Raw genomic sequence first — 23,579 nt, 5'->3', positions numbered from 1 at the left:
TTTCCAAGTCAGGGCTAGGGAAGAGTGTTCACCCATTGTGAGTCTCCACCCCTACTTTCCCAGAAGCACACAGATTCCAGTTCTCTACCATGTGCCTAACAGCAACAGAACTGGGATCTCTTTATCAGGTGACCAGCTACTCAGGACAGGGCCTTTTCCCCTCCCAGACTAAAGAGCCCCATCACCAAGCACAGCCTCTGGGAACTGCCACAATGTGTGCCTATAACAGCAGCATTACATCAGCATGATGTAGGTGACCCAAACAACTCAGCCACCATGCTCCAAGGTGTCACACTGTGCACTTGTGGTGGTTGCCATCCAATGGTCTCTCCTCAGTAGGGTTGTCTGAAGTGAAATAGGACTCAAATGCATAAATTAGTAAAACTTCATGAAATCTGTGGTTATCAGGTTAAGTCTGCTTGAGGGAAGGACTTTTCATATGAAGTAAAAAGCTGAAATAAGGCAGCCTTCCTTCTCCTGGAACAGGTCTGGTTGTCTCCTCCTCTACAGCATTGCTTCAAGAATAAAGTGTCATCATCATCCACTGTAAAATAATATGGAAAGGGGGTTGAAATAATCCATCCCTGTGAGAGCTTTGCCATACTTTCACCTGGACTGGACTATGGGGCATTGGAGATATTCTGACTCCAGAAGAAATATAAGCCATAATAAAGCAGAAGACTTAGAAGCCTGAACCTCCTGTTGTTTGTAACCTTCCCTGTAAGTGGTCAGTTAAAGATACCTTTTCTAAGGCTACAGAATAGAACATGCAATGCCACATGCAATCCAGGGGCCTGCATCTGACAGTCAGGGAATGGGCTTTACCTCAGATTCTCGGAGATATATCCCTTTGCCATCTTGTGTTAAGTTGCGAAAGGCCTCTGCAAAAGAAGTAAATGAGGAGCCTTAACTTGATAGCCAAGAGATCATCACAGCCAAGGCACTGTTTTGGGAAAAATCCCAATGGCAGAGTTTGTAGGCTATTCTCAAGTGCATGTGAGCTTCTCTGTTCCTGAGAGGTCCCTGCAGGCTGGAATGCTGGGAGCAGCTGAATAAAGTCAGGCATGTTACTCTCTGCCCATCTATCTGCGAAACCTCAAAATGCTGGTGGTCCCAACCTTACCCATTACAATTATGAGACATGTTAATTGTCTACAGCATGATCCAAGTATCAGCTGTCTCTTCATCAAACTGCAGTCCACCAAAGACATATTTCAAAGCTGTCTTCTTCCCGGAAAAGGTGTATTTCAAGGCTGTCTTCTTCATGGAAAACAAGTAGTTTTTCATCTGTAATTTGCCTACCTCTTCCAACAGAAGGCCAGTGCAAATGTGCAGAGAGCTTAATCACTCTGATATGTACAGCTTGGATGTCTGTAGGAAGGGAATGGTGGGGAGGTAAAGGGAAAGCTTGGCCCCCTCTGTATCTGTCCCTAACTTTAAACTGATTACTCTTGCTTTGTTCATAAATTCAGTCCTACAAATTTGAGCTTGCCACTGCCAGTGGGAACAGCATCAGAGGGGCCATGGCTCAGCTGGCAGCCCAGCTTGCCTGGCCAGACACGGAGCGCCAGCCTCACCTCCCATGATCTCCACTCGAAGCATGAAGCAAACAAAGCTCTCAAAACTGATCTGTAAGTCAGGGTCACCATATCTGATTGCCATCAAATTACAGACTTCATTGCTGAGTGAAATGCCTATGTAAAATGGGGGGGAAGAAAAGGAAAACAGAATGAGATGGCACAACTGAGTGGTCTTCATCCCTTCTCCAATAGCTTTCTTTTTCAAGCCTGGCCTAAGATAATCGAGTATTAGCCAGCACAAATGAAATCTCTACATGAAGATATCTTCTCCACATTTAAAAGGGTTCAGGTCTGCTTTCCTATACTTACTGTCTTCCCAGAGTTGGAATAAAATACAAATAGGCCTCTTTTGCTCATGGGATATGAGGGTAATAGCAGCAGCTGGATTTAAGAATAATATTCCCAAGAGGGTAAGAAAGGAGATGAAAATCCGGAGGAAGCTTATACAGAAAGCATCACTCCCAATGTCAAGCAGCAGCAGTATTTGCAAGAAACAAAAGCATTCTCTATTAATGGCCTGGGATTTTAATTTGCTTTAGCAGAGGTCTGCCTGGGTTTCTCACTATGCTTTAACTGACTCAGATGAACTGGGTGAATATGCACAAAAAAGAGGAATGATATTTAAGGTGTAAACATGCAAAAGAAGCTATAAGATTGAGCTCCAGCCCCCACACAACACCCAGCAATAGCAACAGACTCGGTATTTAGACCCATATGTATCATCTTCCATTTCTAGATCAAGCCTCAGACGCTGCATTAGTGAAGTCTGGCACTAATATAGCCTCCATGCAAGTCCCACACTTCCAGATTTGGTCCCTGAGATGTCGTTTTCAGCAGAGGTAGAAATTTAATAGGAGCTAGATCTGGCCTCCTGCATCCCCACAAAATCTTTTAAAATTCAATTAGCAGCACACAGGAAGGGATTTAAAAATTGGGTCTGAAATAGGCAGACATTTCTGTTTCAGACAACTCTCAGTGTGAGACCACACTGAGAAAAGAGTGAGCAGCCTATCTTATGGCAAAATAATTTTCAGATGTGTTGACCTAGCTAAAGAAGGAAGAAGAGATAGCCAAGGCCATACAAACTAAAATATTTTCCAGTACTCCTGGGCTCTACATACAGTTATCAAGATGTTTCCCAACCCTGGAAAACCTTTTCCTTCACCTTTCATGAGCAAGAAGATGAGACTTGCTAAAATATACTGTGAGCTCACCTGTCTCCTGTACAGCTGCGTGCAGTTCCACAAGGTCAAGCTTTCCTGATCTCTTGGTGTCTCTCTTCTGGAAAACTTCCTGTGGGGTGAAGGAGTACTTTTAAACAAACTAAAGCACCCAAAACCCAACAGGTGACACCAAAGGGATTGTGAGCAGGGAGATGTTGAAAGGGGACATAGAAATTACTGTCATACCAAATAGAAAAGCAGTCTTTTCCACAGGACTCTGAATTCCTGGATACTCAGTGTGCCAGTGGCATTCAGCTTAGTGGGAGAATTAAGGTCAAAACATCTCAATTAAACATTAGAAAGCACCCATTTATTACATATAATAAAAAATTAAAAGAGAAAAAAACCAACCAAAAATCCAAACAACCCAAAAACTTGCAGCCACTCTAGCATCCATGCAATTATAATATGAGGATAATGATTTCTTAGTCCACGTGCCTATTTATAGACTTGATCCTCCTCCCACTAAAGTCAATGGAAACCTGGCTGCTGATTTCAGAAGTGGCAGGAATCAACCCTTTCCCAAACCAGCTCCATTCTGTCACAGCTGAACTGTTATTATGGAGGGTGAGAAGTTCAATAAGCAGGGTCATGTCCTGGTGGTAAAGAAATCACAGTAACACTCAGACTGGCCTAAGAAATAATGCTCTGGTAAAGTATTATATGAGTCAAAAGTATCACTCATGACAAGGATACATCCAGGAGTGCCAAGATACCCTGGCAGGAATCCAGACTGAAATTCAGGTGAAAACTCTGGAAATCTGGAGAGAAAAAAAAAATAAAAAATGTTTTAGTGAGTCATTGGACAGCTCTCAGAAAAATGGACTCTCATAAAATTCCCCCTTACTTGAGAGGGCTCAGGCCCCAAAGCCTTTGTGAAACTTTACTCCCACTTGAGAAGATGTATCATTTATGATGATAAAAATATGAGGCAACAGGATGGATTCTACTAGTCTCAGAAAATCCAATATGAGCTCCCTGCAGGCATGTAATATAGAATGAAATATGGTACACTATCTCCAGCTATTAGAGAAAATGGAAAGAAAAGGACATCCAAAGCTCTAATCCCAAACAGAATTTACTGCATGACCTTGAGCAAAGTCACTTGACCTGAGGAGCTTTGGGGAACAGCACTGCAGATTAATTGAAACCCTTGTACTAAGCATCTCTCTCTCTCTTTCACAGACACATTGCCAGCTCTGTTAATTTAATTAAAAGTACAGGCACTGCTGAAAACATGATGCTGCCTCAAAGCTTAGCATTCCTGGTTCATATATAAGTTACATGAAGAGTAACAGAAATCGGCTCTAATCTCACTACAAATCATGATTACAGTTAGTCTGTGCCTTCCACTGAGTAAGCGACAGAATCATAATTCACCAATCCCTTCCCTGCAGAAAGTCAAGATACTTTAATAATTCTAATATTGTAATAGCCCCGGTTAGTAAATATGAACCAAGAACCATAAAGATATTTAAATAATTCTTAAAATCAATAATTTATGAAAAGTAAAGACTCCCTGTTCAATATCATTTTCTCACAGATAAGGCAGCACCTGGTGGGTCAGTTTACAAAGAAAGAAGAACTTTCTTTTTCCACCTTTGTAGAAAAGAGAGTAATATCAAATACAGTTTAAGTGAAAAAGGCATCACATCACTCTTTTGATCATCTTCTTTTTTGCTTGTAATGGCTGGACACAATATTTTCTGTATTGCATATTGATTGTTACCAGTGAAGAAACTGGGAAGAAAATCTGGATTCATCATTACATCTGTAATTTCATTGTCACTGTTCAGAGAGAACAGCCACTGCAATGCCTCACTGCTGTCCAGGTAATGTTGTTTGTCACTAAGGTCCAAATTATGAGCCTGTGGAATGCTTTGGGCTGCCCCCAGCAGAGTGGATGTCACACACACGAGAGACGAGCCTGAGGCTCACCTGGCTCTCACAAGCATGGGTTACAGAGGCCACCTGCACCTCATCCTGTCCCCCAAACACAGAGCAAGGAGCCCTGTGCATGCACAGCAGGGAAGAGTAAATAGAAACAGCAGCATGGATCAGGCACATGACAGTAACAACAAGACGCTTCTCCACCACAAATTCCTACAGACCAAGCTTTCCACGTCTTCTAGTTTGGTGCTGCTGAGACTGAGGAAGTGGCACAGGGTGAAGTGAGGTACAATTTCAGAATCAAAGCTCAGGTCTGGGTTTGGAGGCCAAATTAAGAATCTGCATCCATGCTTGTTTTCCCCCCTCATTCTTTCAGTTGTTGAAATTCAAACTAGATTAGCACTGCTTATAAAATTTCTGCCATGCTGATTCACAGCCCAGCAAATCCTTTTGCTCTGGAAATCTAACATGGCATCAGAAGAGTCAGTTCTGTCAGATTGAAGCCAGTTTCTCTTCCCAGAATTCAAGAAATAGATACAAGAACTGAGGCTTTTCTCGGAGAGAGCTTATTTTACGGAAACATTATTTCTCAGCACTTACTTCTCCAAGATATATTATTCAAGATCCTCTGGAGCTGAACAGCATTTATTTCAGGATTCTGTGATATGGAAGAGAATTAATTTTTTTTTTTTTATTCTAAGTATTAAATCACTTTTCTCCCTCTTTTGTTTTCCCAGCATGTCCCATCTTCATTCTCTGGTTTTCTGGCCCCACTCCAGCCACTGGGAAAATCGACAGAAAATACTCCCTTTGAATATGACAAGATTCTGAGCCTGCAAGAGCTGCAGTGTGCTCTGGGCTAAGTTCTCAGGGCTCCAACACAGATCAATGCAGTAGTGCAGTTTTCCACTGAGTGAGGATGCAGGCTGTTAACCTTTCAGCCCTGGTGCCATCTGTCCCATCAAGCACACTGTCAAGAGACCTGCTTCAAACATTCCCCTTTTATCATTTACAAACAAGCAACTCCCCCACCCACCCCCCCCAAAAAAACAACTAAACAAACAGGAAAACAAACCACAAAAAAAAGAAAGAAAAAAAAACACCAACAACCAAAAAAACCCAAAACAACAAAACATAACAAAAAAAACCAAGAAAACTTTGGAATAGTTCTCCCCAAACTTTTCAAAGCAGAGACTCCCCCTCTTTCTTGTCATACTAAAGTTTACAGATCTTTTAGAAGCTGTGACAATCTTTTGTTTGAAGGATTTTTTTAAATGTCACTCTTCAAAAATAAAAGCCTGCTTTCAGATCATTGAGACATGCCAGGGTAAAGCCTTCAGAAATGGCAGTAACTCCCTCTGCCTCTGTGTGTACTTGGACATCCTGACAGCAAAAGACCAGCACCTCACAGTATGTGGCAATTTCTAGCACATCAAAGCCACGCCGTTCTCAAAACCAAAATCTTAAACAAGGGGCAAAAAGTGAAAGCATTCCTTGTTTTAAGAAACAGCTTCCTTCAAAATATTCTCTTAAAAGTGAAAATTTGTTTTTGTGAAATTGTGTTTGCCAAATACAGGGTGTGATGCTAAATAAATGCAGTGACCTTTTCTGAAAGGTGAAACACTTGCATCTGTCACCACAGTCAGTGGGACCCCTGATGGTCAGCTCCATCTCAAATCAGGCCAGAGAAATCACTAAAGAGAATCTTTCACAGTAAGGATCATATTTCACTAGGAAAATTAGGGGGAAAAGATGATGGGACACCCAATATCTATTTCACCTCTCAAAGCAGGTTAGCTGCCATCCAGCTGTGATGAAATATGTATTGAAGGTTCAATAGTTCAGGAATGTTCTCTAATAGGTAACTTTTCCCAATGAATGTAAGAATGCCCCAAAGGGTAGGATGGATCCACACAGCCTATCACTTTGTCCCCAATACAGGCAACAGGAATTAATGGTTAGGAAGAGCACATGAGCCTGGTCAGCTTCTAACCAGGTAGTCCATTCTCCGGTTTCACTGTTGGAAAAATTAACTTAGAGGGTACATCCCTGTTCAGTCTTTTAGCATTTGTTTATGGACATTCTGTCCATCAGTTTGCTAATACCTTTTGAACCTCTTGATACTGTCACACCCACATTAAGTTCCAGGCATTGACATCCTATTGTGCAGAGAAGAGTGCCTGTCTCAATGCTATCACATTGCTAAGCTTCACAGGCAAATTTGCTGTGTGGAGTCATCACTGTACAGACTCCAACCTCCTCTCCCATAGCCCCTCTCTGCTCCCCACACATCCACAGAGCTCCCTTGAACATCCACATGCTTTTACTTTCACAGAGCTACATAATAGCTCTGGAGGAGTTTACTCATGCAAGCACTTACCTGTTCAAAATGCTTTGTGAAGAAATCCTCCCAAATCTTGCCTTCATATCTATCAACAATTTCCTTTAAGGTATCAAAAAAAAAAAATCATTAACTTGCAGAAGAAAAATACTGTCAACCAAGTTATTAAAGATGCTTTCCCAGAATGGCATTCCATTCCCTGCCCTTTCCACCCTCTGCCCACCACTGCAATCAGTGTTACATCACTAACACAGCCCACTGCTAAGATACTTCCCTACATCACAGAACTGCTATTTCTTGGAGAGAAATACTTAGATGACATTTAGTGGGGAGAAACATTCCCCTCACCCCAACCCAAGCTGTGTGAAGCACAGGGCTCACTCTGTGCCAAGAAGAGAGAAGGGTCTCTGTAATCCTTTATATAGCCCAACAGAGGAGATGAAAGAAGGAAAGGCCCTGTTTATGCCAGGGGAACAGACTATGCTATAAATTCCCTAGCACAAGCTGCAGATGTGCATGCACAGTTCTTTTGAAAATAACCTTTAGGCCTTTGCATGACAATAGCACTACTAAGGTCCCATAATGTCTTCAAAACGTTCAAGGCATGAAAGGGATGGGTGAAAGCGCAAGAATGGACCATGAGTATCTAAAAAGCCATGAATGGGAAAGACTGCAGAGCAAATAAGATGATGTCATTAAAAGATGTTTGCAAAAAGGACAACTAAGCTGTCTGAAGTTTTGCCTGTCCCCCACATTTGATTGCATCTGTCCCCTTGGTCCAAAGGATTCTGTCTGTAAATCCAAGCTGTGCTATCAAGTGCTGCAACACAAGCATTGACATTCTCACTCAGCCCCTCCTCTAGGGCAGAGCAACAGTAAAAATCCAACATTCAGAGCTGTTGATTGAACCACAGACCCCCTACTCCCCTCACACCCACTCACCTTAGAGAGGGTGAAGCTTGTGTTCCCACCCATTTCCCTGGAGATGCAAAAAAGCAGACACATTAAGGACAGATCTGAGTTGTGTGTTGGTCTCACCACAGGTGTCATTCCCCTTCCCCAGATGGAGCCCCAACCTGCTTTTGCCATGTTTTATTCTCTGCTGTTACAGCTGCAGTAAGGCAAGGCCTCATATCCATGCAGAACCCCAAAAGTTGCTGGCATTTGAAGTATCCAAAGTACCAGTTCTGTACAAGTGACCATCCTAGCTTTGCCAGCAGGGAACTCCTGGGCAACTAATGGAGCTAAAAAGCTAAAGAACTCTTATCCTTCTCACAGCCTCAAACATGAGCATGCTGCAAGGATTGAGTGGGCCTATCTCAGACTTTTTGAAAGGGTAAGGCCAAAACCAGTGCTCCAACTGAGAATCCTGCAGCAGGAGAAATCCAGAGCCAGCTTCTCTGAAAGAGGTTGTGCTGCTTTTTGCAGAGTTAAGTCTTTATGCTGTCCCCATTAGACTAGAAAGACCAGACTTTCCCAGGGAATTTGGTGCTGGCAGAGTGGCAGCAGCATCTCACCGAAGAATGTGCTTCCTGGAGAAGACCCGCAGGATGAACTCAGACTCTTGCTGAGGCTCCAGGGTGGATGGGACAATCACGTAGACACAAGGCTCCAGATGGAAGTCATGAGTCACTTCCCGCTCATCAAGGAAAACCTGGTGCTTGTTCACAGGCTGATGTCGGGTGAAGAAACCTGGGGGTAGCTTTCTGTTGCTCTCCTGGTACTGTTCAGGGAAGAAAGGCAAGAGAATTGTGTTCTGCCCCAGCTGATCACATGGGCAAAAAGCGTGTGGAGTTTTCACAGGCAGGGCACAGCCAGCCTTTCTTCACATCTCAGCCTGTTTTACAGCACAAGCAGGTAACAGAGCCCAGAGTACTCTGTCTCTTCCCAGGACATGGCAGTTCTCACTATGCAGCACCCTTGCCCAACACTAATATGACAAAAGACTGGGCTTCCTGCAACTTATAAAAACACCATTACACTACTAGTAAGGAACAACAGCAAGAACTGGGGACGAGAAGCTATTCCTGTCAACGTGGCTTCTGCAAAAGTTTTTGCCATATGGGCCAAAATGACTGCAGGCAGGAACTGCTCTAGAGACTGCCCTTCACTAGCCAGAGCACCTCTTTTCCCACAGGGACCATATACTTTGTCCCCAGCTTGTCCTTTGCACTAGAGATCTGTAACAAAGGATTTTTCAGAACACTTGTGACCTGAGCATACTGCACAAGCAACCTAAGCCCTTCTCCTGACTTCATGCAAGTGTCCTTGATCTGTCTGGCACTCTGCTCTGCAGGCCCTTTTCTGCCACAGGATGATGGATAAAGTGTTGATCCAGGCAACATGGAACTAATTTTAATGCCTCTAAGTGCCCAGTACACAAGCCAAATAAATAATCCTGCTAGCTAAAACTACTGTCACCTTCTGATCCTGGCTGTTCCTCAAAACATTTAGCCATTTTACTCTGCAGCCTCATGGGGAGATGCTATTCCTCTTCCTTTGCCAGTATTTTTCTTACTAATAGAGCAATCTTTCTTATGAAGGGTTCAGGGTTACTCCTCCTCATGCCCCTTATGTTAAATTCAAAGTTTTTATATTCCAGTCAATACTCTGTTGACAGCAGTTCCAATACCTTAGAGGCTCGCAGCTTGCCATCTCTCTGTATTGATCTTGGCAACCACTACAAACCTGAAATTGAAGTCCTGGCTGCCACATTCCCACTCAGGTGTGGCAGAGCACTGTGCTAGGGCCATGCTCAGACCCCCTCTGCCAGAAAGTTTATCCTGAAGGTAACCCTGATAGTGCCCAAGATAAATTTAAGTCAGGAAGGAGTGGCATCTTACCCCATGGTTACCAGGCTGTGTCTACAGTAACTAGGAACACAATTGTGCTGCGCTAACCATATACCCAAACTAGTTCTTTGCCAGCAAAAGTTATCATTTAAGAGGTGTACTCTCATTTGAGTAGTAAAGAGTGGAAGATATGCCCTTTAAAGACAAAATGAGCTAAATCTTTCCCTGTTTTAAATAGCCCTCTGAGGTCAGGGCCAAAATCGGGACTTACATCAGGATTTAACTTACAGGGCCCTTTCTTATGTCCCAGAGGCTCTTAGGAAAAAAAAAAATGCTAGAAATACAGCTGACCTGAAGAAGCTGAAAACACCTGTACCATCAGACAGCCAGGAACCTGAGGTCCCTAGGAGATCTTTGACTTGCATGAGGCACAGGCTCTTTTCCCACCTCATGCTAAGACTGAAAGGCAGGAGAAAGGCATCTCTGATTCCCACAACACAGCCAGGAATTGGGGCACCATCCCACAACTGCAGCAGGGATGAAATGCTCATCAGGTAAAGGTTGATGCTACTTCTAATACCTTTGAAGACCCAGGACAGAAGCTGAACGACTAATGCCCACTCTCAAGGCCAATGAGCTCTCCTGATATGGCTGCTGTTCAGTAGAGTCAGAGGATGGTTCTGCATCAGTAGTGCCTTGCTCTGGTGCCTCACTGAATTAAAATACTGTCACTCACTTCAGATACTGTCAGCCAAGGAACAAAGGCAAACACACCACGTTCAGCATTGTCTTGACAGCAGCACCAACCCAGGTCCCCCAGAGAACAGCCAGCAGTGGTGACAAGGGACTCACCTGTAGGCCCACCTGCAGGAAGAAAAGAAAGAGAGCATCAGTCAGGACCTCTGTGTCTCACAAAACACAGCCAAGTCATTCCTGGGAAGCAGAGCAGCTACATACATCTATATGGGGTCTTTGCCTTCAGAAGCCTCAGTCCCTCTACCCAAAAACCCTTTCCCACAGTCACAACTCCATAACTGTGCAAGCTCACAGAAGCAACAAGACTTGTGGCGCTGTTCAAGGGAGAAGAGCGGCTCTCAAGGTACTCAGATAAGCAGAGAATTGAAGGTAGGAAACTCACTCCTACTGATATCAACTTCCATAGCAGTATGCACACATGAGCAGCTTCCACATCATATTAGGAACACTTTCTAGACCAAATTTTACCATGGTTGGAAATAACCTGAGGGCAGAGGTCTTCCTGCCCCAAAGTAAGTTCCTGGCACCCTCTTCCAGCTATTGCACATACTCTCAGAGGCAGCAAAATAAATCCCAATGTGCTTTGAAGCAAAAGGCACTTCTCACTGCTCTGCAGGGTGACACACAGCATGCTGGAGAGGCAGCAAGGGGGGCACAGAGCCCGAGGGAGCCTACGCCTGATGTGTGAGGAGACTGGGCACAGGCAGAAGGAAAGAGCAGAAATCACCCTGCAAACAACAAGAGCTCTTGGCCTGCAGAACACTACAATCTACAGGGGCTGGAAGTTCTCCTGTTTGGTGACAGCAAGAAAAGCAAAGCAATTTGCACCTTGTAGAGTAAAAATCCAATGAAAAGGTGAGGAGCTCGGTTCCGGTGTTTGGTGCTGTGTTTCTGCATGAGGGATATAACCACGTTGCATGTACTTGGGCTTTTCTTACTGTCTTCAGCTGGCAACACATTCAGCCAGTACTGAGGATTCATCCAAAAGTTGCCTAAGCAAAACAAGAAAAACATTTTGATGTCATTTTCCATCACAAAATTGATTGCCAGCTTCCCACATGATGCCTGGCATTGGACTGAATAGGTCACAGGTTGTCTCCGGACCCCACAGGAATTTTATTTTAAGGTGCAGTTTACAAGTTTAGCAGTGCAACTACTATCTAAGACAGGAGAAAGACTCAGGAACAAGGAACTATAATTCTGCTTATATGCAACTAAGAGCTTATTTTGTTTATAAATGTATCACTATTCCTTTCTCATCTCTGGTGTATGGACTAGCTGAGTTTAGACTTCACCTGCTCTGCTTTCAAAAGAGCTGAGCCACTATTTTACTCACTTTACTTAAAACACACTCCCTGGAGGTGCTGAGGATGCAAATTTTAACAGACAAGTTTAATGCCCTAGAGTAGATCAGTGCCGGCATTGATCCTGGGATCCTAAAGCTTATTTCATGCTATAATCAGCCCACTGCCCTATGTTTTCAAGCAGCGCATCTTCTGTGATAGCAGAAGCCAAAGTCCTTCAGCTGCTTAATTCTGATGTTTGTGTGGAGGCTGAAACAGGAAACACATGTTTCTGTTATCAGTTTTATAAGAGGTTATAAGGAGCTGATAACTGAGTCAGCAGAGCATCCAAAAGTCAGAGTTATCCAAAAAAGCACCCCTCACCATTACAGAATCCCAGACTTCCTCCTGCTGTACTTCCTTTAACCCATCTCCCACTCTTCAAGGAGTACATCCACTTTTTCCCATCTTCCTGGCTCATCAGGTCTGGAGTTAATTTACAGATCACCAGATCTACAAAATGAATCTTAAAATCTCGCAGAGACATCCTGGGAAAAGAGTGCCAAGAGACATCCTGTCAGCAGTTTAGTTTAGTCCATATGGCTCATAAAATGGAAAGAAAAGGGAGCGGGGAACTTCGAAGCTGCACCATTCCGTGTTACATATGGTAATGCTCATATTTTATTAGGCAGTAAAGAAGAGAGCGTCTGCTTTCACAGCAGCATCTAGGAGTAGCTAATGCACGACTAAAACTTCAGCAAAGGATAGCAGAACAGAATAAAATAGTATTGCCAGCAAACGAAGTGCAGTGAAATTACAGGGGCAGCAACATTGCCGCCTTGTGGCAAAAGCTGTGGAGAAACCGCAGACAAACAGGCAAAGATCTTCCCGAAGCTATGTTTAAAAAAAAAATAATAATAATAATAAAAAAAAGTTAGGACAAAAGCTCCTGGGACTGCCCTTTATCTCCAGTACTCCCAGGAGACCTAGCAATGTCCTGCTTCTCCCTCACTCCTGCACTGAAGAACAGGGTATTCCATGTCTGCACAGCCACTGCTTCTCAAGGTATCAAGCTGAGAGGAGCATGGGCTGCTATAAAGCTCATGACCTATGCCTTGGCCTAAGAGGCAATGTGCTGCTTCAGCTCCAGGTGCAGTCCCAGGGCTACAGGTGGAGAGGGGAGAAGCAAGACTATGCCATTACCAGAATTCTCCATCTTCCTTCTTTTTTCTTAGCAAAATCTTCTCCTTTGGACTCAGCAGCTCCCACTTATAAGAGCTAAGGGGAAAAACATGAGGTGACTAGCCAAATGTGGCCATAGATTCGAGGCAGATGACATAACCTTCCTCTATAAAAAGAGGCCAGATCCCTGTTTCTACATATCTCTATGCTTTTATCCCCCACTATGCCTTCAGCCACACCAGACTCTGCACGACCACCCTGGGTCCCATGAGATGTACCTACATGGCTCCACTTTTCTCCAGCAGAAGCCAGAAATGTTCCATTTCCATCAGCCAGTCCCTTCACTTGAACACACAGCTTCCAAGTACTTAAAATATAAAAATCTAGACCTGCTTTATTGGTTAATTTTCTGTCAAAGGAGACATAATAGGAAGAGTGTTTGGCATAATGAATGAATGACTAGGACAGCACAAGAGGCAGCTGGGAGTCGTTTCAAAGGCAGGCCTGCAGTATGTTGCTCATTATGCTCCTCAACAGAACAGCTGGTGTGTTGTCATTATGTGACAGACACGCATCAGAGAAGTTACTGCTCTGCAGACAAGGTGAAAGCCATTCACATTCCCAGTGACCTCTGTACTCTTCCCTCCTTTCTATGCCCTGAGCTTCAGCACACAGCCTGTGCAGGGAATGAAGTGAAGCTCAGAAGCAAGAAACATGCTCCACTTCAAAGAGGAACAGGACACAAGTTTACAGTTGCCCATGGTCTAGAATGCAAACCACTGTCTTTCATGGGTCCCAACCAAAAAAAAAAAAAACAAAAAACCAAAAATCAGGTCGATGCAAATATAGAGCCCATTTACCACATTAGTTGTTTCCTCTGATCTCATGCCCAACTGTACTTCCCCAAGCAGCCAGGACAGAGGACTCCTTCCTAGTTACCCAATTCCAACACTTTGCAGCCTGTGGAAGATTCTTCCTGTGCCCTCCCATGAGAAACAACTATGTCCTGAAACATGGGGGTTTTTTAGAGCCTCCTGCACAGCTGTCTGTCCCTTTGTATGCTCTCCACATCACAGCAAGGTGGTCAGCGTCTCATGTTCCTATTGTGTTTCCTCTGGAATTCAGTAAAAGGAAAAGTAGAACTGATCTGATTGAGGCTGCATGTGTGAAGTGCAGCACTGTCTGTTGGAGACATATAAATCTATGGAGTCACTGCTTTGACACCAGAAGGTCTGTGCAAGCAACTGTTATCTTACTGCTGCCCTCAACATTAATTCATGCCTGAAGATGGCAGCATCTTTCCTCCAAGAAACCTGTCCTCCGCTCAGTGTCACACCTTTCCTTTTTTAAACTCACCTATCACTCCAGTCTCCTTTCCACTCAATTTTTCCCCATGGATTTCTCAGTCTCACCAAGTTTTCAGGTCCATATTGACAGGTCACCTGCAGAAGACAGTACCATTCTGCTTATCAAGGTCTCAGCAGTTCTCATCTGGTTTATATCATTGTACTATGTCAGATATTAACAACAATTTTGTTTGTTCTCATAGAGCCAGCAAGTATGACGATAAAAATATTTGAACATGTAACTCTGAATGCCAACAACAAAGAGATTAAGGTGCTTCATCTTACATTCTAAACTGAAACCTGAGACATGACAGATTCCTAATCTAAAGGCTTGACTGTAAATTCCTCTTCCTTTCCTACATCTGTTCATTTTGTACTCACATGAAAGCCAAGTCCTACCCCAGTGCAATGGCACAGCACAATGCAGCCCGCCATGGGTGCCCACACAGATTAATGCCTCCTGAACTGGGATGCCATGGTGGGAACAGAGGGAACCAGGCCAGTTAGGGGCTTTGTCGACAGTGCACAGCAGAACAGCTGACTTCACACTGTTTCCATATGCTTGGTCAGTCCCTTAAGGCTGCCTGGCTCTTCATCTCATCAGAGGAGCCAGACTGACAGACATGTTTTTGAAAAACTCCACACATAACTCCTCCTGCTCCTCCTCCTGTGGGAAACACAGACATGCCTCATCCAGCTCATCTCTTCTGCCCTTCCTAGTATCTCCTGCTAAAGATACTGAACATGCTTTCACCAAAATGTCCAAAGTTCCACATCGTCTTTGCCATCCTTGTCAACCTCGTTTTGAAGCTGGACAAGACAGTCATCCACCAATTCAGGATGAAAAAGCTACTCTTTGGAACGTATTATTTCAAATCCTTTACCTGTAGACAAATATCCTAAGGGAACTCCCAGCAATTTTTCTGCAGATTAGTGGGGTCTCCCTGCACTGTCTGCACAGGAGCACAGTTCAGTTCCCTTAGTCCTCCCCTGACTCACATTTCCATCTGCAGTTTTTCATATTTTGACATTTGCTTCTCTATGGCCTCTCTACTGGCTTCAGAGGAAGGTTTTTTACCCCAAGTAAAAAGCACATCCCCAAGTTTCAGCACATCCTCCCAGCAGCCCCAAAGGCCAGTCCTTTCATACTTAACAGCTAAGGTGCATTTCTAGGTGGTGGTCTCAGCAGAGTCTTGTGATTCATTCCCACCCTTAGAGATACACTGATCCATAACAATTGTCCTTTACATCAAGGCCTCCAAATTACAATGGACACACTTAAAATGCGATTCTTAACAAAGCCCACAGTCTCTTTCAGCCTTAGACTAAGAACAGAGTATTGGGGAGGAGATATTGTAGTTGCTCTAACCAATGGGTGAACCTATGAATGCAATAAAAATTGCTAATATCCAAATTAATCTGGACCCAGGACATTTGGGCTGGTCTTACCTTTCTAATACCAGTTACTGTGTAGGCATGGCCAGCAACAAGCCCATTCTTCAGGACCTTTGTTGTCTGTATACAAGAAAGAGAAACAGAAGGAGAACAAACCTTGTATTATATCCCTACTCATACAGCAATACCAGAGACCTGTACTCCTGTAAGCAATGGCTTTCAAAGCAAATGGAGAACTGAAAATTAAATAAATAAATAAATAGAAGCTCCTAAATCCAGATTTTTCAGTATGCTTGGAATTGAAAGGCTGATTGTTAATGGCCCTTCCTCAATTGTGGATCTTCAGCTAGAGACCATCTCACTTTAAGGAAGTCCAGGAGGTTAGGTTTTGATTTTCAGAAAAGTAGTTTTCCAGCAGTTGAGGTGGTAGCATAAAGCTTGGAAGCCAAGACTTTAATGCATGTTCTGAACGTCCCACCTCTCTACCTTAGCTATAACTTTATTCCATGTGTGTCTGTACCTCACTGCACCATCTGTAAAAATGGAAAATTTATTTAATAAAAATGGGAAAATGCAGTAGGTACCTATTTAATAGAATTGCTTTGATAGATAAACCAGGTCCTAAACATAATAACAGAGAGCTGAGAGCATCAGGGACTCAAGCCATGAGCAAAGTTTAACATGAAGATGTGACTTCTACAGAAAACCATGTGTGGCAGCTTTTACATGTTTTGAGTTACAATGACTAGCTGAGAAGAGGGAAATGGGTCTGGAAAGGTTTTTAGTTATAAAGTTATTTGATGTCACTCCAAGCTTACCCCTAAGTGTGTTTGACAACCCATGAGAGATCTGCTGTAGGTGGCTCTTGTCAGGATATCCCACAGATCAGGAGGAGCTTCTGCAAGCTTGATCCTTGTATTGACACCCCCTGTAAAATCCACCAAAGCTTCTGAAACTTGCCCAATCTGCAGATCTTCATAGGAGCCATAGAGTCTAGCAAAAAAAGACACCAATATATTCTTTGGGTTATAGTCACAGATGACAAGTTGAGAACAGCTTGCCAATGAAAACATTAAAAAAAAATGTGCAAAAAGCAAAAGGAAGGCTGTAACTCATGTTTAATTTTAAGGGAAATTTTGGCATTTGGGAAGAGGAGAATCTACAAAATTGCCTCCAAGATTGGCCATAGTCTGAAAGGGATTCTTCACTCGCTGTCATCCCTGACTGCACTGTAATGAGAACATGCCCATCATGACTCTTTGATAACTCTGCCTTAGCGAATGTTGCCTGAATTTATCACCAGGCGTTGTGCTGTATCTAAGATATAGTGTCTTGAGAGACACTGTCTTGAGAGCTCAGTCTCCAATCTGATTTTATCACTCCAGTGCAACTTGGCCCAGTCTTTTCATTCTAACACTAACACCAAATGAAAATAACTGAACATTCTCATCTTTGTGTGATCCTTCTCTCAGTGTTAACTATTTTTCCCTGCTCTGCAAAGACTATTTCAGCCAAATATTAACAAACTCCATCAGTTAGGCCTTGCTGCTTTCTTCTTTGTGCTGATACTACAACTCTAGACAAAACACCCTGGAGAGAAGCCACAAAAACATCTGCCAAAACAAAGGTGCAATGCTTCAGCAGACCTCCAAAATTAAAATCCTTGGAGGTTTCTTACACTGATAATACTTTAAAGGAGGCCTTGGAAATTATTCACATTCGAAAATGTGTATCTGTGGTGTCCTACTCCTCTGTGGTATTTACAAGGAAGGTATCAGCCTCAGCCAATACACTGCAAACAGTGATAACACTCAGAGGATAACCCACCACAATAGGGCTGTTTTCACACCTAAACCCTTGGATTTAAACTCAAGGGCCTGGTTTGATAACGGCTACTGCAATGGCAGCTTTTATGTGCGATAATAGAAAGACGAGAGCCATCTACTACACTCCAAATGCAGCAAGGCCTAGAAGATGCATTTATAAACAAGAACAAACTGCGTAGGCACCAACCAACATATTTTAGAGAGACTATTTGCATAACTTGAAATGAGTCACTTACTTAGCATATGCCTTCTCCAGAAGGGCTCCCCAAAACACGTTCTTATAGACTGAGGAAACAAAGAGCAGCTCCCCCGCCTCATTCACTGGCAGGCGATCATCAACCACCACGTCAATCCATTCCCCGAAGTGCCAGAACTGTCAGGGGAAAGGAATGAGCTGATGTTTCCCTTGGAAGGGACCTCCCCTTGAAACAACAGGAAAGGCAAGATAGCCTAGCTGTGGGCACAAAACAAGCTGCTGTGGGTCAGTGCGATGTGCTGACTCACTCACAGAGCCAGCTACTCAACCCCACCTGGCCAGAGGATAAAACAAAGCATGCATCAGGTGTAAAAGGAGTAAGCAGGGAAATTAGCCACAGGTGGACTTCTGGGGAAGGAATTCCTAATTTGCAGGGTAGCAGAGTTGTACCAAGAGATGGACAAAGGGGAAGAAGATTGGAGCTGATGTGCTCAGGTCCTGCTGACTGTTGCCACTCTTGAAAAAGAGTTTTGTCTGCGTTAAAACATGGACAGGACACAGCTGGAGAGAGCAGCCAAGCAGAGGTGTTTCCTCAGTGGCTTGATTCACTGCCTGCACTACTTTGTGGGAGGGGTGATGGGCTCCTCTCCAAACTGGGATACCCTCTGGCCACTTGCCCCTGACTGAAGGGAACCACGTACAAATTATCTAAGGGCGTGACACAAAACATAGCAGAGGATATCTGAAGGTGTCCTGCAATGTGGGGGAGCAGCTGTACCCGGAAGTGGAAAATGCCCGCATATTTCCTCTCAAAGCTCTGGTTTTGTGGCACAACTGCAGCCAAGATGTCCTGGTGGAACGTCAGGGCTTCCAGGGCCGCCAGGAACCAGCAGTTCTCTGTGCCAAGACAAACGGACACATGCAGTTGGCTGAAAAGTGAGAGCTCTCAGCCAAGTTCAGCAACACCACCAAGATCCCGGCAGAAGAGCTGTTGTGCCGATGTCTTTACAATTATAGCAAATCATACACACAAAATTAGATGATCTAGACATATTCTTTACTTAACCAAACTGTGATTGGTTTATAATTGTTCTCTCATGAACTTTTCATTTGGGTACTGTTTGGTTAAATAAGAAATTTAGCAAGCAATAACTGTCAATGGAAACATTCTGTGTTTTACTGACATTGTGTGGGGTTTTTTTCTGTTCTCTATAAAGGCACACTATTAAAAAAAAAACAAACAACACCTTTTTCATTTTTCTTTGAAAACATTAGCTTTTCAGAAAAGAAAATAATTACCAGTGGATCTAACATGCAAGACTGTACTTAGCAAACTTTGGTTTTAAGGACATAAAGCACTTAAAAACTAATTTAGTCCCACCTCTACCTGTTTTTCAGATGGCAATATAGGATTTTATTTTAGGCAACACAGGCATAAAATTATTTTTCTAACTGGAAGGCTGAGAAGGGAATACACTCACACTGAGCATTAGGTACAAATATAAAGTCCTTTTGTGGTCTCTATTCAATTGTCAAGCAGCAACACCACAGACCAGTAAGAGCACAGGATCACTTCCTATTACCATGGGCAGAAACAACACACAATGGTGATTTCAGTTTGTGGAGACACTTCTCATGCCTCAAATCCCATCTCGAAGCTTGCCAGCTTATCTACTGAGCCTACACCAGTAAATGATTGCCTCATCCACACCATGCCAAGTGGAGAGAGGAGATGGATACCTTCTATTTCCATGCCAAGTTTTATACATTCAAACTTCCATGCAAAATGTTACCCTGTGTAAGAATACTTAGATATTTATACAAAGGGTTTTCCTTACCCACCAGTCCTTGGCGGAGATCAAGCTGCTTTCTATTTGCAGCATAAAATACAGGACTTTTGTGCAAAGCCTGGGAAGCACAAAATTAAAAGAAAAGAAAAAGAAAAAAAAAAGGACAGAGTTAAGCCAGTAACATGAGCTGATTTAGTTTGAAAGTTAAAGCTTTTAAAATACTGAGAGTCCTTTGTTCCAGCAGAAATTGTTCTGGCTCAGGTATAAATCTACTGTTATGTGCTCTGGCTAACCTGACACAAGCCTGGGCACACATTTTTGCTTGGTCTACGCTGAATTTCATCTCCAGCATAAGTCACTGGTGCTCAGATGCATCACCATGGCTTTCCATGGAAACCATGCTGAAAAGACATCCTTCAAACTTGCCAGTCCCGCTCCTCCACACAAGTGCCAGCCGAAAGAGGTTATGAAGCCAGAGCATAACTGTTCAAACTTTCACTCAACCTGGCTGACATCTCCACAGCTTGACTGACAATTGAGCTACAGACTGATGGCTGCTATAGAATTCCTGTTGCTGTGACAAGAATAGGTCTGTGAATAATTGTACAGAGGGAAGTAATGTGGTGATTTTTTTCCTTCACAAGTGCCTCTGGTGTTAAATTAATAACCTAAGTGTCAAAATTACATTTCACTCGAATGACCCAGAAATTGCTCAAGCTAAGTTTCACACTGTTGGCTTCCCCTGCAGGCAGTAGCAAAGATACAGCAAACCCTCAGAAGGCAGTCACAGTAATTAGACACCAAGCCCTGCCCTTGGTGAGCTTGGGTGTTCAGTTTGCAGGCCATCAGTCATAGATGCAGCAAGCTACAAGCCTGCAGGCTGAATGGCAGAATCTCAGCATCTCCTCTGCAGCAGAGGAACTGAGGGATGCACAGCATCCATTCTGAAAGAATCTCTGCTCAGAAAGTTTGGCATCCAGAGTAGACAGCTGCCTTCTTCACAAGGCAGTTTTAGAATCACAGAATCACAGAATATGTTGAGTTGGAAGGGACCCATTAGGATCATCAAGTCCAACTCCTGGATCTATACAGGACACCCCAACAATCATAGCAGAGCAGAAGAATAGTCCACTGAGAGACAAAGATTTCAAGTCCATTCCACCAATATTTGAGGGGTGGAGAGACACTTGAAAGGCTTTGCAGAGGCCAAGACTCATGCTGACCTTTTTTTTTTGGAAACTCGATCCTACTGGGAAATTGTTTAAATCTCACAAAATATGACAGGTAGAAAATAACATAGCTGGGAAATGCCATCTAGGATTACCTGGCAGAATTTCCCACAGACAAAGGAATTCTGAAATTCTCACATAATCTTATACAGTGCTTTCAGGAGGATCTGATTGTCAATACTCTGCTCAGTGGCTCAGTAAGAGCAGAACTGGCATTGCTAGTAACAGGCCTTATCGAACTATGCCAGGCCCCCGTCCAGGCCTCCCACACTTGTTATCTACCCTTCTGTTATGAGAACAAGCTCTGTGACCAGCCCTTGCACCTGGGTGTCTCTTGTTGTGATGTTCAGTTTAAGCCTAGAATTCCAGCAAAAGCCTTGGAAAGGCGAGCACAAGTATAAAACAAAGGCCCCAAAACTAAAGCAAACTCACAGACTGATGCTCAGTCACTGGTTGTGATAGAAGCTCAGCCTTGAGAGCTGGGGAAAGATTACTCGAAGTGCAATAGACTAAACAGTTAAGCAGGGAAAAAAAATCAGCCCAGCAAGAGGATAAGGCACCTGCCCTCTCTGGGAAAGTAGCAGCCTCCAGCATCCTAACAGTGAGGGTCCATGGGAGAGAGGGGTCACAGCTAAGAACTGTCTAGAAACTCAGAAATCTTCTAAATGATCATGATCTTGAACTCTGAGGAAAAGGATCTCATCTGTCACCACAGAATCACAGCGAGATCACTGTAGACGTGACTATAAGGAAACCAACTCTCCCTGCTCCCTTTGCCTCCTCTCCCTGCCTGCTCCAAGTGTTACTGGATATAAATTGAACAAGGTTGGTTATGATTTTGTGCAACAAATGCTTCAAAGGCAATTATGAGACTCCATGTACTCCAGCTTCCAAAATGACACCTGATGCAATAAATGCAATCTCTGGAGACATTAAAGTACACCTAAATTAAAGTCTGAAAGTAGTCTGTTCAATGCTAAAACTATTTGCTGGCTATCATCTGTAAACATCCTCTTACACACAGTACTCACTGAAAGTCACTTACGTGTGGCCTCTTCCACTGTAAATTTTGGGGCAGTTTCTTTAGCAGTGCTCCTGTTCCAATAGAGCTGATGTGAGCAGGGAAGGTGTCGTCTGTGAACAAGCATTTGTTCTTCAAGCATGACTCCAGCAAAGCCTGGTAGTTCTGCTGGACAGGAGGGGTGTGTTTTTGAAATATACTTCTGCCTAAAGGCACAGGTGACTTATTTTTTTTCAAGCACAGCAGAAAAGGCATGCTGATATATCCAATAACACCAGGATAATTTTTTTCCACTGAGGATTTTGGAGGAATCTCACACTGCACAGTTCTGCTGGAAACTCTTGGTTTTCTCGGATGAGGCGTGTCTTTTCAGAAGAATTCCTGATAGTTAAAATAAGTATAAAAAGTAAATTTAATCCTGCCTTTTAAAATTTTCTTCTTAGTCAGCAGGGGTGGGTAGGAACAGTGGCATCCCCAGGAGAAGTAGGGGCTCACCCAGTTCTAACTGAGCACTTATCACTGCATTTTCAAGGCTTTAATATCACTGTAGATCTGAGTGAAATCAAAATGAGTGACCCCACTGACTTTTACTAGAGCCCTAAAGCCATACACATGGCTGTTCTATGTCTCTCTCTGGACTATTTTAGGCTCTTCAGGACATTTTCATAACGTGTCGCAACATGAATGACAGTCTTTATTCAATCACATTCTGGCATGAAGTTGTCCCCCCCTCCCCCTCCCAAAAAAAGCAAAAAAAAAAAAAAAAAAAAAAAAGAAAAAGCAAGATAAACCAAAGGCTAACAGAAAAGTGGAATACTTTAGGTTTTAGAAAGCCACAGCTCACACTCCTACGATAGTAATTTTGCCCTTTTTGCCTCATTTTGGAAAATGATATGATCTTCCCCAAGAGTTCACATTCCATCTTGCTGAACACCACAGATTCACACATGAAATTGCATGCTGAGGTATTTTTTTCCTTGTAACATTCAAGACAGATGTTTCTCATCCCTCACTAAAAACACCAAAGAGTGATGTCCTAGGCCTTTTTTTAATATTAGCAGCTATGTTAAACATTTGCACCACCCCTTGCTGGGAGAAATCACAGAAAATCTCAATAGGCAAATCACTTCCATCAGTACTAACAAGGTGATCAGTACAGTGTGGGCTGAAAAAAATCAACCAGGGTAAAAAGTTTAAGAAACGGTTCACATGCCATAATGATACAGTATTTGGAAGGCTCCCTCACCGAGGAGGCTCTGAGACTCAAAATCCCTGCCCCAGGCACCCGGGGATGCTGGTCTCAGTTAGCCACCAGTTGTTGTTACTCCCATCGAAGCTGAAGGTCAGCAGCGGTCCCTGTGAGAAAACAAACAACCACAGCTTGTACTGTCCAACCACACAGAGCCCTCATTTGTTATGAACCCACTCTAAAGTGATCCACAAAGCTTGACCCTCAAGGGCAACCAAACAAAAAAATCTTCAAAAGATAACGCTAGAAATGAAAGTTCAGTTTTCTGTTGTACAGTAGGCATTTCAGAGCTGAAAAAGAATTTAAGTGCCTAACAACTTGCTTACTTTTTCTCCAGATGAAAAGTGCTGTCACTCCTTCCAACCCTTCCCTTTTTACAGCCATTGGCCTTCATGGCTCCAACAACATGAGCAACAGACAGAGATACATTTTAGAGAAAAACAAAGGAAGAAAACAGCCTGGAGACCAGCTGTACTTTAC

At 43.3% G+C, this 23,579-nt stretch overlaps 1 protein-coding gene across 1 annotated transcript; it reads right to left on the bottom strand.

Annotated features, from left to right (window-relative positions):
- Positions 1 to 517: 517 nt before the first annotated feature.
- LOC131578317 (calpain-14-like) lies at positions 518 to 22,105 on the bottom strand. Its single transcript, XM_058836926.1, has 20 exons — positions 21,875 to 22,105; positions 19,649 to 19,718; positions 18,589 to 18,707; positions 17,851 to 17,987; positions 16,607 to 16,781; positions 15,843 to 15,908; positions 14,404 to 14,489; positions 13,069 to 13,143; positions 12,250 to 12,413; positions 11,402 to 11,574; positions 8,552 to 8,757; positions 7,977 to 8,013; positions 7,074 to 7,136; positions 5,294 to 5,351; positions 3,500 to 3,564; positions 2,990 to 3,058; positions 2,795 to 2,873; positions 1,578 to 1,694; positions 826 to 881; positions 518 to 544 (listed from the first exon to the last, which is right to left on the bottom strand). The coding sequence occupies exons 1-20, from the start codon at positions 22,103 to 22,105 to the stop codon at positions 518 to 520; spliced, it is 2,073 nt and encodes a 690-aa protein (XP_058692909.1).
- Positions 22,106 to 23,579: the final 1,474 nt, after the last annotated feature.

This window comes from Poecile atricapillus, chromosome 3, assembly GCF_030490865.1.
Source record: "Poecile atricapillus isolate bPoeAtr1 chromosome 3, bPoeAtr1.hap1, whole genome shotgun sequence".
Lineage (NCBI taxonomy): Eukaryota > Metazoa > Chordata > Aves > Passeriformes > Paridae > Poecile > Poecile atricapillus.
Note: the sequence above shows the minus strand (reverse complement) of the source record. Positions and strands in the feature narration are given on the sequence as shown.